General features: G+C 47.5%; 1 protein-coding gene across 1 annotated transcript; it reads left to right on the top strand.

The window, feature by feature from the left end:
* The first annotated feature begins 4,654 nt into the window (after positions 1-4,654).
* Positions 4,655-14,318, top strand: POP4 (POP4 homolog, ribonuclease P/MRP subunit). The gene is made up of 7 exons (XM_047078333.1): positions 4,655-4,870; positions 6,830-6,882; positions 8,973-9,196; positions 10,618-10,695; positions 10,862-10,923; positions 12,530-12,631; positions 13,790-14,318. Exons 1-7 carry the CDS (start codon positions 4,864-4,866, stop codon positions 13,924-13,926), a joined length of 663 nt encoding a protein of 220 aa, XP_046934289.1. The 5' UTR covers positions 4,655-4,863; the 3' UTR covers positions 13,927-14,318.
* The last annotated feature ends 706 nt before the right edge of the window (positions 14,319-15,024 follow it).

Genomic DNA, 15,024 nt, shown 5'->3' with positions numbered 1-15,024 from the left:
CTGCAGCTAGTGTGGACTAGGGGTCAGGGTTCACTGAGGTGGCAGGCCAGCCAGAATGCCTGGGCTCTGCTCCCATTCATGCTATCAAGATGGAGAGGAAACATAAACAATGGTGCTTGCCTGTGCCTCCAACCCCAGAGAGAGTTCCAGTAGTTCTCCCCACCATTGGTGGCCCCTCTAGTGTTAGTAAATGGGTTTCCTTACTTACAGTCTAGTTGCCCTTTAACTTTTTTTTTTTTTTTTTGCTATGCCCCAGATCAGGCAAATCTGCACATGGGTCCCTCCATGCTATCTCTCACTATCATAGTTCATAGCCTCAGAGGTGGGTTTCCCATCATTACTGTGTCTCCATTTGCTGTGTCATCCTTTGTTGTGCAGCAGCTGTTCAATCAGCCCTCAGTACTTCTTCAGGAAGAACTCTTCTCTGTGTAGGTACAGATACAGTGTGCCCATGGAAAAGGTGAGTTCAGGGTCGTCCTATGCTACCACCTCAGACTCTTCCTCCTATAATAGCATTTAAAGGTTTTAAAGTATTATAAAAGTATTTTAAAGAGTTGTCTTCCAATTCAAACATCTGGGTCATCATCTATGGCTCTGTTCTGGTGACTGTTCTCTTGATTACGGGTGACAGTTCCTACTTCTTTGCATGGCAGATATATTGCTTTCCAAATTTTAAGCTGTACATTGCATATTAAAGAACAGAGGAGACTGAAGAAAACTAAGAGGTGTTTCCATCTCTCTCTGACCTTTTCCTGTCAGGCAGCTGTGCTGAGGGCCTGACCTCTTCACTAAGTCAGATTTTTAAACAGTTTCAGGTCCCCCTCTGGCTTCAAATATTTTGAAAGGGGAAGTCTGTCCCCTAAATCCAGCAGGACTTTGGGATTGAAATACCACAAAAACCAGGTCTCTTTGCTTTCTAACCCTACCCCAATTCCAGTTTGAGGTGATTTTGCATCAGCTCCTTTCTCCCATCCACTTTCCCTTATTTTATACCAGAATGGACTCATACACATGTAAACACATAGCTCTTAGGCCTGGAGCTGCTTCCCCAACACCGAGCACAGATGAGAACACGGGAGGGGAAGCGTGGGCTGCATGCACACATGCTCCATGCAGCTTGCGGTGATTTCCCCACAAATCTTTCAAATGCCTCAGGAATTGCCCCTTAAATACAGTGAAGGAGATCTCTTAGGACCTCCAAAGACCCTCCTCTTCACTCAGACACTCCATCATGAGAACCCAAACCAAGCTTTCCTCAGTCATTCAGCTGAGAATGCAACTTCTTCAGGGAACTGGGAGAATCTATAATGTTACATTTCAGAGATCTAGGATCAAGGTAGCCTTGAAGAATAACTTTCGGATTTTGAAAAAGTTGAGAAACCTGGTTTTCAGAAACTGTTATTTGGCCACACATACTAAGTGTCATAGTCCCTGCTGCTCAGATTTCTAAATGGTTGGCCTTAAATTGACTGGGAGCACAGTGCTATCTCTTGACCAGAGGGACTGATAGATCATCCTCCTGTAAGCATTAGCTCTTTGATTCTTGTAGCCAGAGTACCCAATTGCCAGCAGAAAAGGGCTTGCCTGGCAGGAATGTCCAGTGTTAGCAGTGGAACCTTACTGCCTAGTCTCCTGCAGCACTATTAAGCCTGAGGAATGATTGCTGGTGCCACTGTGTCCAGGTCCCCCACCACCAACACTCCCAGCTCCCCTTATCAATCAATATGCCACGTTTGGGCTAGCATACAGATCAAAGGCAAAGCAGGGTCAGAGAAGTTCTTAATCTTGAGCTTCAGGGACTGTGCCTGCAGCTGATGCAGGTTTATGAGAATGCAGATCATGACGGCTGTCATCTCAAACTGTGTGGTCTGTGCCAGGAGCTGCTTTAACAGGCATCACCTCACTCTATGCCTTATTGGTGTTTATAAGGCAGGTCCTAATTTTCATAGATATGCATTTATTTAATGGTAGTTGAGACTTAATCTTTTGAGCTTAAATATGAAACTTTTCTTGAATGCTCAGCCTAACAGTTTGAATGTCTTAAAGCAGCAATCAAAAGAAACCTGCATAAATAGAGCAAAATATTAACTGTAGAACTTAAAAGCACACGGATGTTCATTGTAGACTTCTTTCCATTTTTCTGCATATTTGAAGTCTTTCACAAGTTGTTTGGGGGGGTGGGGCACGGAAGATCACTTGCAATGATGCTCTCATTGACTTCCTATGGAACCTTCACAAAGCCACCAGTGGGAAAACACAGGTGTAGCCATGCTTGAGAGTTTATCATTTATAGCTATAAAAAGAAAAAATTAAGTCTTATTTTCTTTGAATAAAATTTAGAAAATAGACAAGAATCTCTCATAAGCTCACTTTCACTTATACAGCCATGAAAAACTTCCTGTATAGGGGCACCTGGGTGGCTCAGTCAGTTAAGCGTCTGACTCTTCATTTCAGCTCAGGTCATGATCTCACAGTTCTTGGGTGCAAGCCCTGTGTCAGGGTCTGCACTAAAAGCAGGGAGCCTGCTTGGGATTCTCTCTCTCTCTCTCTCTCTCCCTCTCCCTCTCTCTCTCTCTCTCTCTTTCCCTGACTCTCCCCCTGCTCACGCTCTCTCCTCTAAATAAATGTTTAAAAACAAACAAAAACCTTCCTGTATAGCAGTATGTCTTTCCAATCCTTTTTGTGTACACATTTAGTTTTGTGTTAATATTTTGTAACCTTTTTAAAATTGGAATCTGTTTAATGGCTGTGTGGTATTCTAATTATTAAGTTCTATAAACGTACCATACTGTAGTTCCCAAACCTAATTACTCAACAAAATCACCTGGGAATATTTTTTTAATACAGATTCTTGGGACCCATCTACTAAATAAGAATCTCTAGAGGTACTAAGGAATCTGAATTTTTGAAGCTTACCCTGTGATTATAAAGCATTTAATTAACCTACTTAGTTAGCACATGCTTCATTTATTTAATCCACTACTGTTGAATATTGAGTTGTTTCTGAGGTTTTGCTATTATAAACAACAATCATAATAATATAAACATCTGTACAGACAGGTGTCACTCTACATACATAAACAATTATTTCCTGAGGATAATAAAGTGGGTTTTAAAAAAAAATTGTTAACGTTTATTTATTTTTGAGAGACAGAGCACAAGCAGGGGAGGGGCAGAGAGAGAGAGGGAGACACAGAACCTGAAGCAGGCTCCAGGCTCTGAGCTGTCAGCACAGAGCCCGAAGCGGGGCTTGAACCCACAAACCGTCAGATCATGACCTGAGCCAAAGTCAGACGCTTAACCGACTGAGCCACCCAGGCAACCCTGTTTGTTTTTGTTTGTTTGTTTGTTTTAAAAAAGATTTAGTGATCAGGAAATTATGAAGTAACTGCAGTTCTGAGAGTGCTCATCCCAACACAAGCACAGAATTCCATGGAAGACTGGCAGTCATCCAAGGATGACTGGACTACTTGAGAATGGGTCAACTGGGAGCTAAATAATCCTAACACCCCTAAAAAGAAGCTCTCAAAGACAGAAGTCTGCCTTCTCCCTTATCTCCATAATCACAAAGGTCCTGCTCAAAAGGGCCCCCTTGAGTCTACAGCACAGAAATTGGCTCTTACTATCTTCGAGTGTCTCATGATACTATTTTAAAATTCACATTTAGTAGTTCATATGGTATGGATCCCCAAGAATAGTTTCTTAAAGTTAGTCCCATAAACTCCTAACTATTCTCAGGCATCTTCAAGTGCAATACGTTTAAATGCTGTGTTTCCATTTTGATGGTAATATACATATATAAGGTTCAGGCTCACCAGTACAAGCCACTGAGTTTCAGGGCCTGCAGTTTTAGGTTTAAGATCAAAATGGCACAAGGTAACCATCCAAAAACAAATCAATGTTTCTCAAACTAGGATCTGTGTCATAAATTCTCCGGGTTCCCTGAGAATTTCTTTTCCTTTAAAAGGACTTTATACCTCACCCGAAGTTGAAATTCACGAACTTAAAGTACAGGGACCATATTGCTCAGGCCCAGCACTCAGCAGAAATTCAGCCTGCACACCAGGTCACTTCTGAGAGGTCTGCATCAGGCCTTCCAAGCCACAATTCTTGGACCCTTCTCCAGAGCAGTAAGAATCTTTCCTTGCCTTTTAACTTCCTGACAGACACTAGCGTCTCAAGAAAACGTTCAGACTGTCAAGCCCAGCCCACTCACAAGTGTTGGGGAAAAGGAAGCCTGGAAATGGGAAGTGACTTAAAGCGAGATCACACAGCAGGACAAAACTATAACCTAAGCTTTCTATCCCAACTTCAGCGCCTCGGTTAATCTGTAGAGAACGCTGATTAAAGACTCCAACGGACCTCATTCCCACCATTGCCGTCCTCCCCTGGTCCCCAACGTCCCCGCGGTCCTCTTCAAGTTGGCTCGCCTCGCTCTACTCCAGCTCTTCACAAGCAGTCCACAAGTCCTAACCGCAACCCCACAGCTTCTGACCTTCCTCCGTCTATAGGATACACAAGCTGAAAAACCTCCATACAGGAGATACACCCTTAGGACCAGCAGCACCTCTCGCCGCAGCGGGGGCCCGCGTCCAGGCGCATGCGCTAGCTTAGGTCGACGCGCGTCCGTGACGTCACAGGCGGCGCCATCTGACAGCAGCCCTGCGCGCCTGCGATCCCAGCAGAGTTGCAGCGTGTCCGTCTGGCGATTTAGCGTGCCTTGCGAGCTTGGGCACAAGAAGTCTCTCCACCACAAACTTTGGCGAGAGAAGTTCTGATGGCCGAGGGCTGCTGAAGAAAGTGAAGAAGAGTGAGCGACGCCCGCAGGAAACGTCATCAGAGCGCACCGGAAGCGGCCCGAGGATGAAGAGTAAGCGGGGTGCAGGGCCTCGAAACTGGGGTGGGGTGGGATGTAAGTGGTCGGGGAGTTGGTGCTAGTGGGTGAACAGGGTCACTGCGAAGTCCAAACGGAACTGGTGTGGGAATTGTCCTGCCTTACATAAGTGAAACTGAGGCCCAGAGTCCCGGTTGGCCTGGCTCGGTGTCTGAGCCAGGTATTGATGTCAGAGCTGGCGGCAGGTCCCCCACAGGGGCCTGCTCAATGGTGTGTGGTGTTAAAGGAGGGCCCAAGACCTTACCGCCGACTGGGCCACCGCCTCTCTGTCCACTGCCTCCCACTTGGTGACGGTGGTTAAGGCCCTGATACTCTTTACGACCTGGTTTCCCCTTCTGTAAGGTACTGGTAGTGGTATCTGCCCAGCCTTCCTGATGTTCTGTGAACGACCCTTGTCAGGTGGAAAGCGTTGGGAGCATGCTGGGGAATGGTACCGCTAACCCAGGACTGGGGAGTTGAGCAAAGGATAGCAATGCCAAGAAGGGGAGCAAGCACCCAGTGGAGTGTAGACACCGTTAAAGCTGGTCTTTGGCTCAGTATTTTCATTTCGATCTGTGCCACTCCCTATCTCTGTTACCAAGTTACGTGTCTCAGCTTATATGAGCTGCAATTTTCTCATGTGCATAATAGGAATAATAACCACTTTAAAGGATTGTTGGGAAAATATGTGTAACTTTTAACCAGGTACATGGCAAGTAATGAATGCTGGATAGTCGTTATGTATATTGCTTCAGAAAAGACTTTCATGTCTAAACAACTGTGGCAGTTGAAGCAAAGTCGTTCCTGGGGTGCTCTTTAGAAATAAGTTTTACTCCCATTCTTCCATCTGAGGGAGAGCCAGACTCTGAATATAATATAATATAATATAATATAATATAATATAATATAATATATAACACATTGGTTTGCTTTTTCATATGTACTCAAGGAAGCATAAGGGACCTGGAGTGAGATTGATGGAGCATTGTGTAAACCATATTTTCTAGTCTTTTGACCCTTAAACCAGGCCTTTGTCTTATTCTTATTCCATTCACACCCGTACTCTGTCCCTACAGCCATCTTTTTATTCTTCAGGCAAATTAGGAAATGTGTAAGTTTTTAGAGGTCAAAACCACATTGATCAATATCTATTTTGAGCTTGAATAAAGACCTACTGTATTTTATCAGTTTAGGACACCATCTATTGTATGATACATCCCAATTTCATAGATGTTAAAATGTGAAAAATCTTTTTTTTAACATCTTACAGTCAACAAAGTGTAATATTTCCTACCATCTGCATCCTGGGACTCTCTATTGTATAACTTTTTTTTTTAAGTTTATTTATTTATTTTGAGAGAGAGAGCAGGGGAGGAGCAGAGGGAGAGAGAGAGATAATCCCAAGCAAGCTCTGCGCTGCCATTACAGAACCCAACGTGGGGCTCAAATTCAAGAACCATGAGGCCATGAGCTGAGCTGAAACCAAGACCAAGAGTCAGATGCTTAACCAGTGAGCCACACAGACACCCCTCTATCATATAACTTTTAAATGAGTTGCTTCATTAGACTTCTAGAGCAACTGTTCAAACTCCTAACCAAGCTCCTAGTGTGGTCTGCTGAACTGCAGTAGCATCTGAAACTTGTTACAAATGCAGAATCTGGGATTGGGGCCCAAGTGTCTACATTTTAATGAGATCCTAGAGATGCTTACGTAAATTAACAGTTGAGAAGCACTGTTCTAAAGCACACCTTCGGAACTTCTCAGATGGGTGGTCGGGGGTGGGGGGGAATAAGAGGCATCCAAGAAAGCTTTGAAGCTGTGCTCTTTATAGCACCCAATCTTCTTCTATCTCTAAGTAAGCATAGTTATTTTCATAGTTAGAAAAGTCTTTGCTTTATAGCCATACCCAATAGGAATTATCATTTCTTATTTGTTTGTTTGCTTTAATCCCCCAGGTGTGATCTACCACGCCTTTTCTCAGAAAGAGGCAAAAGAGTTCGATGTTCAGGTACTGTGCATGGCAGGAAGTCTGGGAACAACAGAGGTGATGACGGAATGGCTTAGTACTCCAGTCTTGCTTTAGATGTCCTTTCCCACATCTTACTCCTCGTCTTTCTAGTAGATGTGTTAGGCTCAGCCAAGATCTGTTGTTCTGATGGCCTGTTTCCATATGCTGGCCTCTTCTTGTTTGGTAAACGAAGACTTCTTAATCTTGTGTCATCTTTCACTGTGCCGAGGTCACTGGACTATGCCCACCTGAAACTTGGCGAAGTGAGCACTATCATTTGACTTTGTCACTGTGCCCCCTTTACTCTTTTTTTTTTTTTTTTAACGTTTATTTATTTTTGAGACAGAGAGAGAGCACGAACGGGAGAGGGTCAGAGAGAGGGAGACACAGAATCCGAAACAGGCTCCAGGCTCTGAGCTGTCAGCACAGAGCCCGACGCGGGGCTCGAACCCACGGACCGTGAGATCATGACCTGAGCCGAAGTCGGCCGCCCAACTGACTGAGCCACCCAGGCACCCCTATATGCCCCCTTTACTCTTGAAGAGGGCAGGCAAATCACGTTTCATAAGTGGAATATATGGATTATATTTGGATGCTGCACACATGCTTTGTCAGTTTGGCAGAAGCTCCACTGGTGACTCCTCTTGAGGGAGTTAACATGAAACCAAGATTTTAAAAGATTGATATGCCTTTATCTGGCTTCTCCATGAAGAGGGACTACTTAGGTATTTAAAAGAAGCAAATAATTGACCTCTCACAGTAATAATGATGATGATCATGAGTCTTTAGTTAGTATCTAAAGGTGCAAAGCTGAAGCCAACTGCCATTTTTATTTTTTTTTTATTTTTAAAAAAAATTTTTTTTTTCAACGTTTATTTATTTTTGGGACAGAGAGAGACAGAGCATGAACGGGGGAGGGGCAGAGAGAGAGGGAGACACAGAATCGGAAACAGGCTCCAGGCTCCGAGCCATCAGCCCAGAGCCTGACGCGGGGCTCGAACTCGCAGACCGTGAGATCGTGACCTGAGCTGAAGTCGGACGCTTAACCGACTGCGCCACCCAGGCGCCCCAGCCAACTGCCATTTTTACTGTGAGCTACCTTGAGGACAAGGTGAATCACATCTTCATGCCCCCCCTTGCCCCCTCTTCTCCTCCATAAGAGAGAGCTTACTATTGACACATGAGCTTCAGGGTGTTCGCAGCCCGGTTAGTGCAACAGGGTTCAGGAGATGGCCCAGCGAAGAGGCAGGGCCTCAGTAGACAGTGCTCGCTGGGGCTGTGGCAGACCTAGGACAGAGGCACCTGAATGAGGAGTAGATTGGTGGAGCTCCCAGCTTAAGAGGCAGAGGTGTTTGGAGTTCCTTCAAGAATTACGCGTAGTTATGACAGTTATTTTGCCCAGAGGTCCTAAGAGCCTGTGCTAAGTACAGTGAATTGATGTTCTGCTCTGTGTGGGAGAAGTTGAGCACAGGAGGCTGAGATGCATTGGCTCTTCCTTTCCCCAAGTGGTGCGGGAGCAGACTTAGTGAGTAGCCATGACGTGTCCACGGGCCAAACCCAAGGAAAGAGGATTGCATCGTGGGTACAGTGTCAAAATTCCTACCCCCCAAGGCATGGCCCACCCTGGAGCAGCAGGTGGTGCCAGCTTCCCAAGCGTCAGATCACTTCCTTTGAGGCCATAGCTTGGTTCTCTGAACTCGCCTTCCTCTGGTCATGACTGATTAAGTGTTGTCATACGTTTCCCAAGCTTTCCTCCCTGCCAAGGGTCAGAGAAGTCTTTTCTTCCACATATAAAGGGGTTTTGGTTTTTTTATCCTCAAAATAACCTCTAAGAAGTAGGGCAGGAAGTCGAATTTTGACGTGGCTGTTTTGTGTGGCAGTCACAAATTGGCATTTGAGTGTGACTTTCGCATCTGAACAGCTGTGGGAGCTAACATCCAGCACATGAGTGGCTGTGTGAGGCTCAGTGGGCAGATAGATGGGTCCGCGATGGCATCCCGTCTGCGGTTGCAGTGCTGTGTAAGAGGGCGTGGGTTCCAGGGCTGTCCCAACCAGAGCAGTGGGCACCGTGCCACCTTGTCCCTGTGCAGCTTCCGGGAGCCCAGCAGGCCGAGGCCTTCGTGAGGGCCTTCCTGAAGCGCAGCTTGCCCCACATGAGCCAGCAAGCCCGCGAGGACCACCTGCAACGCAAGGCTGTCGTTCTGGAGTACTCCGCTCGCCGGAAGCGAAAAGAGAAGAAAAAAAAATCCAAAGGCCTCTCTGCCAGGCAGAGGAGGGAGCTGAGACTCTTTGACATTAAGCCAGAGCAGCAGAGGTACGCCAAGTCTTTCCTGCCTTTCTACGTAGGGCAGCTTAATCTTCCCTGTCTCGGCTGGATTTGGGAAGCCCAGCGCCGTTGGCAGCCCCTTTCCTCTTAAGCTGTAGGAGCTTCTCCCACTTCTGCCACAAGGGGGCAGCGTTCCTTTACCAATTCAGACCGTGTTTGGGCTTGGCTTTTAAAGTGAGACGCGGTGAGGCTCTTGCTGTTTTAGTGTTTGGCTTCCGTCCTAGCCTTAACTAATGAGACTCGTGCCATAAGTGAGTCTGTTACCCATGGCAACAGGCTGTTTGTCTTTCAGCTTTCCTAGAAAAAGAGGAACTGATATTTCTTAATATATACTCTTTATAGCTTTTAATAGTACTAGACAGAATCATCCACTGGGGTTTTATTGCCAAAGAATGTGCTGCCCACATGTAGAAGTTTCTGAAAGGGACGCATCACTCCGTGGGAGGATGTGTTCCTCCCTCCAGCCGACACTGCGTCTCTCCTTGGCCACAGTTCTGCATATGTGCGTCTTAGGACTGGTTTTAGACTCTCACGCCAAGACCGGTAGCCAGATAGCCTCCCACATCCCACAAAACAAAGTCATTCACTTTGTCCGTGGCCCCTGTTGCAAAAAGAGCTGGCCTTTGGGTGGAGGAAGGGGCCGCTGCCTGCCCAGTTTTCCTCGCTGGCTTCTGCACCCATAGAGCCCACTTCAAGTGTGAGCCTGAGGTTCTCACTTTTCTAACCAATAGTGTCATGTAAACAGACTCCCCATGAGGTAACAGGACCAGTACTGATGACCCCAGAGGACAGCCTTTGAGGTCCTCTTACCTGTTCCCTCCCTTTGGTCCCACCACCTGCTCAGTCACCTTCCAGACCCCTGTTACCTTCCATGGGGGTGTACATGACAGCCAGCAACTCCTGTTTACTCCTGGCTTACCGGGTTCAGCTCTTGTAACAGAAGACCTCAAGTAGCAGTGGCTTAAGCAAGATCAAAGTTTGTTTCTCTCATGAAAAGAAGTCTGCGTGAGCACCACCCTGGGCTGGTGTGGCAGAAACCCAGGCAGTGCCTCCCCGGGTGCATCGTGGCTGCTCTGTCATCTGTGGATGTTGCCTCATGGTCTAAGGTGTCTGAGCCCCAGCTGTCAAGGCCGTATCTAGCCAGCAAGAAGGGTGGAGGGGCAAAGGAGGGCAACACCTTCTTCTCACTTAGCCTCAAGAGGGTTCTAGCAGTGAGGAAACTGAGGTCCAAAAGGTGAAGGTACTTGATTTTAGTCAGGTTATCTGCTGTAGAACTAGGATCTGCACCCAGCCCCCAGTGACCCAGGTCAGGATCCTTGGCATCAGGCCATGCTCTGTGTTCTCTCGATGTTATATTGCCCAGCTCATGTCACCTAACTTTTTACTTCTTTCTGACTTTGGTTCCACAGTTACAATCTTTTTCTCCCTCTACATGAACTCTGGAAACAGTACATCCGGGACCTGTGCGGTGGTCTCAAGCCAGACACGTGAGTTGCATTTCTGAAGCCTTGCCCTTTGGGGCAAAACCCAAGTCTTATGATCACTGTAAATGCAACCTTAGGAGCCAGTTGGCCACAGATGTTTGTAGACCTGTTTGATCCTTTCAGAACTCTTGATCATGGTGTATGTTAAGGGCTTCTGTTTACCTCCTAGGCAGCCACAGATGATTCAGGCCAAGCTGTTAAAGGCAGATCTTCATGGGGCTCTTGTTTCAGGTAACTTACCTAAGATCATATGGTCACCCGAATGCCCAAGGCATCACTCAGTGGCACCATAACTCTGTGCTACAGGGTTAGACACACTCCTTGCCATGTGGATATTTCCAGACCACCAACACTGAGAGTGGGAGACAACTAGCTACCTAAGCTAGTTATGGCCACTTTTTGGACACACTCTAAATGGTCTTTGTGTACCTTTCCACCCAAGGACCCCACCTACTATCCCAGAGGGCACAGCAGCTGCTGGCACTTGCCCACAGCCTTGAACAGAAAGTCCCTTTCATCCACTTCCCCATGGTTTTAAATGTCAGCTATGGACTTACAGCTCCCAGGTTGTCCTCTCCAATGCAGACCTTCCCCTGAACATCTTTGTTCATCCTGCTGTCCTGTCTACTGGATGTAGCCACCCACATGTCCATGGGTGTCATAAGCTACACATATCCAAAACAGCTCCAGGCCTCTCCATAAATCAGCCCTTTCCCTGGGGTTCCCCATCTCTGTTCATGGTACCAGTGTTTACCCTGGCTGTTCAGGCCAAAAGCCTGGGAAAGATCACATTTCTTCTTTCTTAATCCCTCACCTCCATCCATCAGCATGTCCTAGTCCCCAAATATAAGCCTCCACCATCTCCCCTGGATTCCTGTAGAAGCTGCTGACACACTTCTCCCCCAACCAGGCAGCCAGAGGGAAGGTTTTATACCAGAAATCAGACCATGTTTCTCTTCTACTTCCTTACTGTGGTCTGAAAGGCCCCTGTGACTTTATTGAACACCAGGTCTAACCACAGTGGCCTGATTTCTGCTTCTCCCTCACCAAGCTTGGCCATGCCTCAGGGCCTTTGCATTTGTCCCTTCTCCCTGCCCAGAATTCTGTGTGTTCACAGACTGACTGCTTCTCATTATTCAGGCCCCTACTCAGATGTCACTTCCCCCGAGGGTCTACCATCACTAAAACCCTCCTCCCCATTACCTTGTTCTTTTTTTGTTCATAGCAATTACCGCTGTCAAAACACAGTTTTGTGGTTTGGTACACATTCCCCTCCTACCATTGGAACATCAGCTCCCTGAGAACAGAACCTAGGACAGTCTTATTCACTGCTGTGCCTAGCATCTACCTCAAACAGTGCCAGGCACATAGCAAGCGCTCAGTCCGCTGGCTACACTGGGGCATGGGTCAGGAGAGGTGAGGGGCTGGCTCCCTGTGGGGGCAGTTCACCCTACTCGTTGCTCGATGGCCGGTAGCAAGATTCCATTCTGGCCAGAGTTTGGGAGGTCGTGGGAAGACCATGATGGACAGGTGTCCCTTCAGATTCCATCAGTGACACTTGGCCCCTTCCCAGCAGCCTGTGGGTCTTGGTGGTGCCGGACATACACGTGACCTCTTGGCTCCAGAGTCCTTCCCATGACCCCCATGGCTGCAGGCCCTCCAAAGGACACCTTGGCAAAGCAACCCAGAGGCTACAAAGCCACAGGCAAGGGATTGGGACTTTGACTTCTCATCCAGCTTGGTCCCTGTCGAGCTGAGGAACTTCCCCCTGCCTAGCTGGTTGTGGCTCCCCCAGCACCACAGAGCCCAAGGCTTCAAATGCCCTTTTCTTTTGCAGTCACAAAATCCAAATGCCCCTCCTACGTGGGTGTTACAGGAATCCTTCTACAGGAAACAAAGCACGTTTTCAAAATTATCACCAAAGAAGACCGCCTAAAAGGTACGTAACTATGTCTCAGGGCGTTGTGGTTTGTGGCCTCCCCAGCTTCATCAGCCCTTTACTAGTGGCTTCAGTGGGTCAGTTTGGTCTCTCACGTCAGCACAGATTACAGATACCTGCTGACCATGCAGTCCACACCTTCAGAGGGCATCCTTGCCCCCGTGGCTCTCCCTGAGGCATCCCTGCACCCAGTCAGCAGCCTCGGCCTGATACGATGGAAGGAAGGGCTGTAGGGTCTGCCTCCAGACACCTGAGTCTACTTCTGTGACGGAGACCCCCCCACCCTGCCCAAAGGCTGCTGCCTCTCAGAGGAAGGGGGCTAAGCAGACAATGGGGGGAGCTAAGGTGGTGCCTGTCCCTGGAGTGTTCCAAGATCTTTCCCTTTTTGGTGACCCTTTGGGTCATCCATTTGATGTGCTAGAGCTCACTGTTGTAGCAGAGATGGGTGTGCACCACTGGTCTGTCGAGATTTCCATACTCCTTGCCCAAAAATCTGAGATTTCAGAACCACAGTGGGAGGTTTTGGTTCCTTAAATTTTGGAGCTTGGTTTTTCTTGTTGCTACCTTCCGTTTCCTTGTATTCTCACTCTAAACCTCAGAAAATGGTGCACAGGTGTCCCCAGTGAGCACAGGCCATGAGTCCATCTTAAGGTGATGTGGGAAAGACCTATTTGTAGCACTTTTTCTGGGAATTTGGCTTGAGCCTTTGACCCTGAAAATTGGGTGTTGAGTTATATCTACGGTCTGAGTAAACTGGCCACATGACCGAATAATGCCCTGTGATCCTGGTACTGCTAACCTTTGTGGGTTTCCCATTTCTTATTAGCTTACTTTTTTTTTATTTTTTTAATGTTTATTCATTATTTTTGAGAGAGAGAGACAGATCGCGATCAGGGGAGGAGCAGAGAGAGAGGGAGACACAGAATCCGAAGCAGGCTCCAGGCTCCGAACTGTCAGCACAGAGCCTGACGCGGGGCTCGAACTCACAGACCGCGAGATCATGACCTGAGCTGAAGTCATACCTCAACCGACTAAGCCACCCAGGCACCCCTTAGCTTACTTTCTAATACAGACATTTTAGGAATAGTTTCTGCATAAACGTGAACTTGCTGTCAGGATTTTTTTTTTTCTCATCCTTTTTCCTCCTTTGTTTTCCAGTTATCCCCAAGCTAAACTGTGTGTTCACAGTGGAAATTGATGGCTTTATTTCCTACATTTATGGAAGCAAATTCCAGCTTCGGTCAAGTGAGCGATCTGCAAAGAAATTCAAAGCAAAGGGAACATTTGACCTGTGAGCTCTTTGCTATGGAGGCAATTGTTTGTGACCCCAAGGACTGGAAACACCTGAGTGCCCGCCTTTCGGTGAAAAGATGGCCAGGCCGGTTCTAGTTATAGACCACCTCTACCCCATTAACACTGGAGTTAAGAACAATTCATCATCCGGGAAAAAACACACCACAATGAACGAAGAAGTCAGGGAATGTAGGGATGTCCATGTCTAGGTGATTTTGAACTTGTATTGCTCCCATGAGAGAAGAGACTGGCAGAAAACACCAGGATTACCACGGGTTGACTTGACTAGTGGCATTATTAGATTTTTATTTCTTCTTCATACTTTTCTGTGTTTCCTGAATGGTCTGCGATGAATCCGTTGTTTATGTAATAATAAAATATCAGTCGGCACTAATAGGCTCTTGTTGGGAAGAAACAGTCCCTCCGACGCAGCTGGTTTGGAAGGGAAGTGAGCCGGAGGCTGTGCCTGGGTGGCGGCTTCACTTTCACCCCATAGACAGCTGCCATCAGGCACCTGATTCCCAGGGTCAGTCGGTGTATCTGACATGTTGTTTTACATCACACCCACTGTCGAACTCCTTGACCTAACTGGAGTTCCCCTTGCTTTTCCAGGGAAGCAGAAGAGTGAGGGGTGACGTCGCAGAGGGGCTTTGGACTCATTTCACTCTAGGGATTAGAACTGGGATGGGACACGGAGGCAGCATGCCGCATCAGGGTGTACTTTAATGGCTCTTCAGTACTGGGAGCTCGGACCTGTATACAGAACATTGTATTCCTGTGGCTCTTAGGCTCCAGGGAAGGTAGGCTGAGGGGAAAAATAAGACTGCAGCTCTGATCTACCAGGCAAGCCTGAGTCCCCAGCTGTGCCACCTCAGCTGAGCCCCTGGTTCCATTCTGCTACCTGAAGCCTTGGCTGTTCTGTCTGACCAGCCCTGTGTGGCGGTGTGCCTCTAGGCCGCTAGCTGACGTCCTTCTAGGCAGGCATGAGCAAGGACAGGGCGTGGACCAGCATCCAGTGTTCGGTATTAGGAACGTCACAGAGCTCAGAAGGACCCACGGCCCCTTTCCTTTTGAGAAGTGGGCTTTTGCCGACCAACCAG

Source organism: Lynx rufus, unplaced genomic scaffold (assembly GCF_022079265.1).
Source record: "Lynx rufus isolate CCGP_SWC_20201006 ecotype Redwood Valley unplaced genomic scaffold, mLynRuf1.p SCAF_16, whole genome shotgun sequence".
NCBI lineage: Eukaryota > Metazoa > Chordata > Mammalia > Carnivora > Felidae > Lynx > Lynx rufus.
Note: the sequence above shows the minus strand (reverse complement) of the source record. Positions and strands in the feature narration are given on the sequence as shown.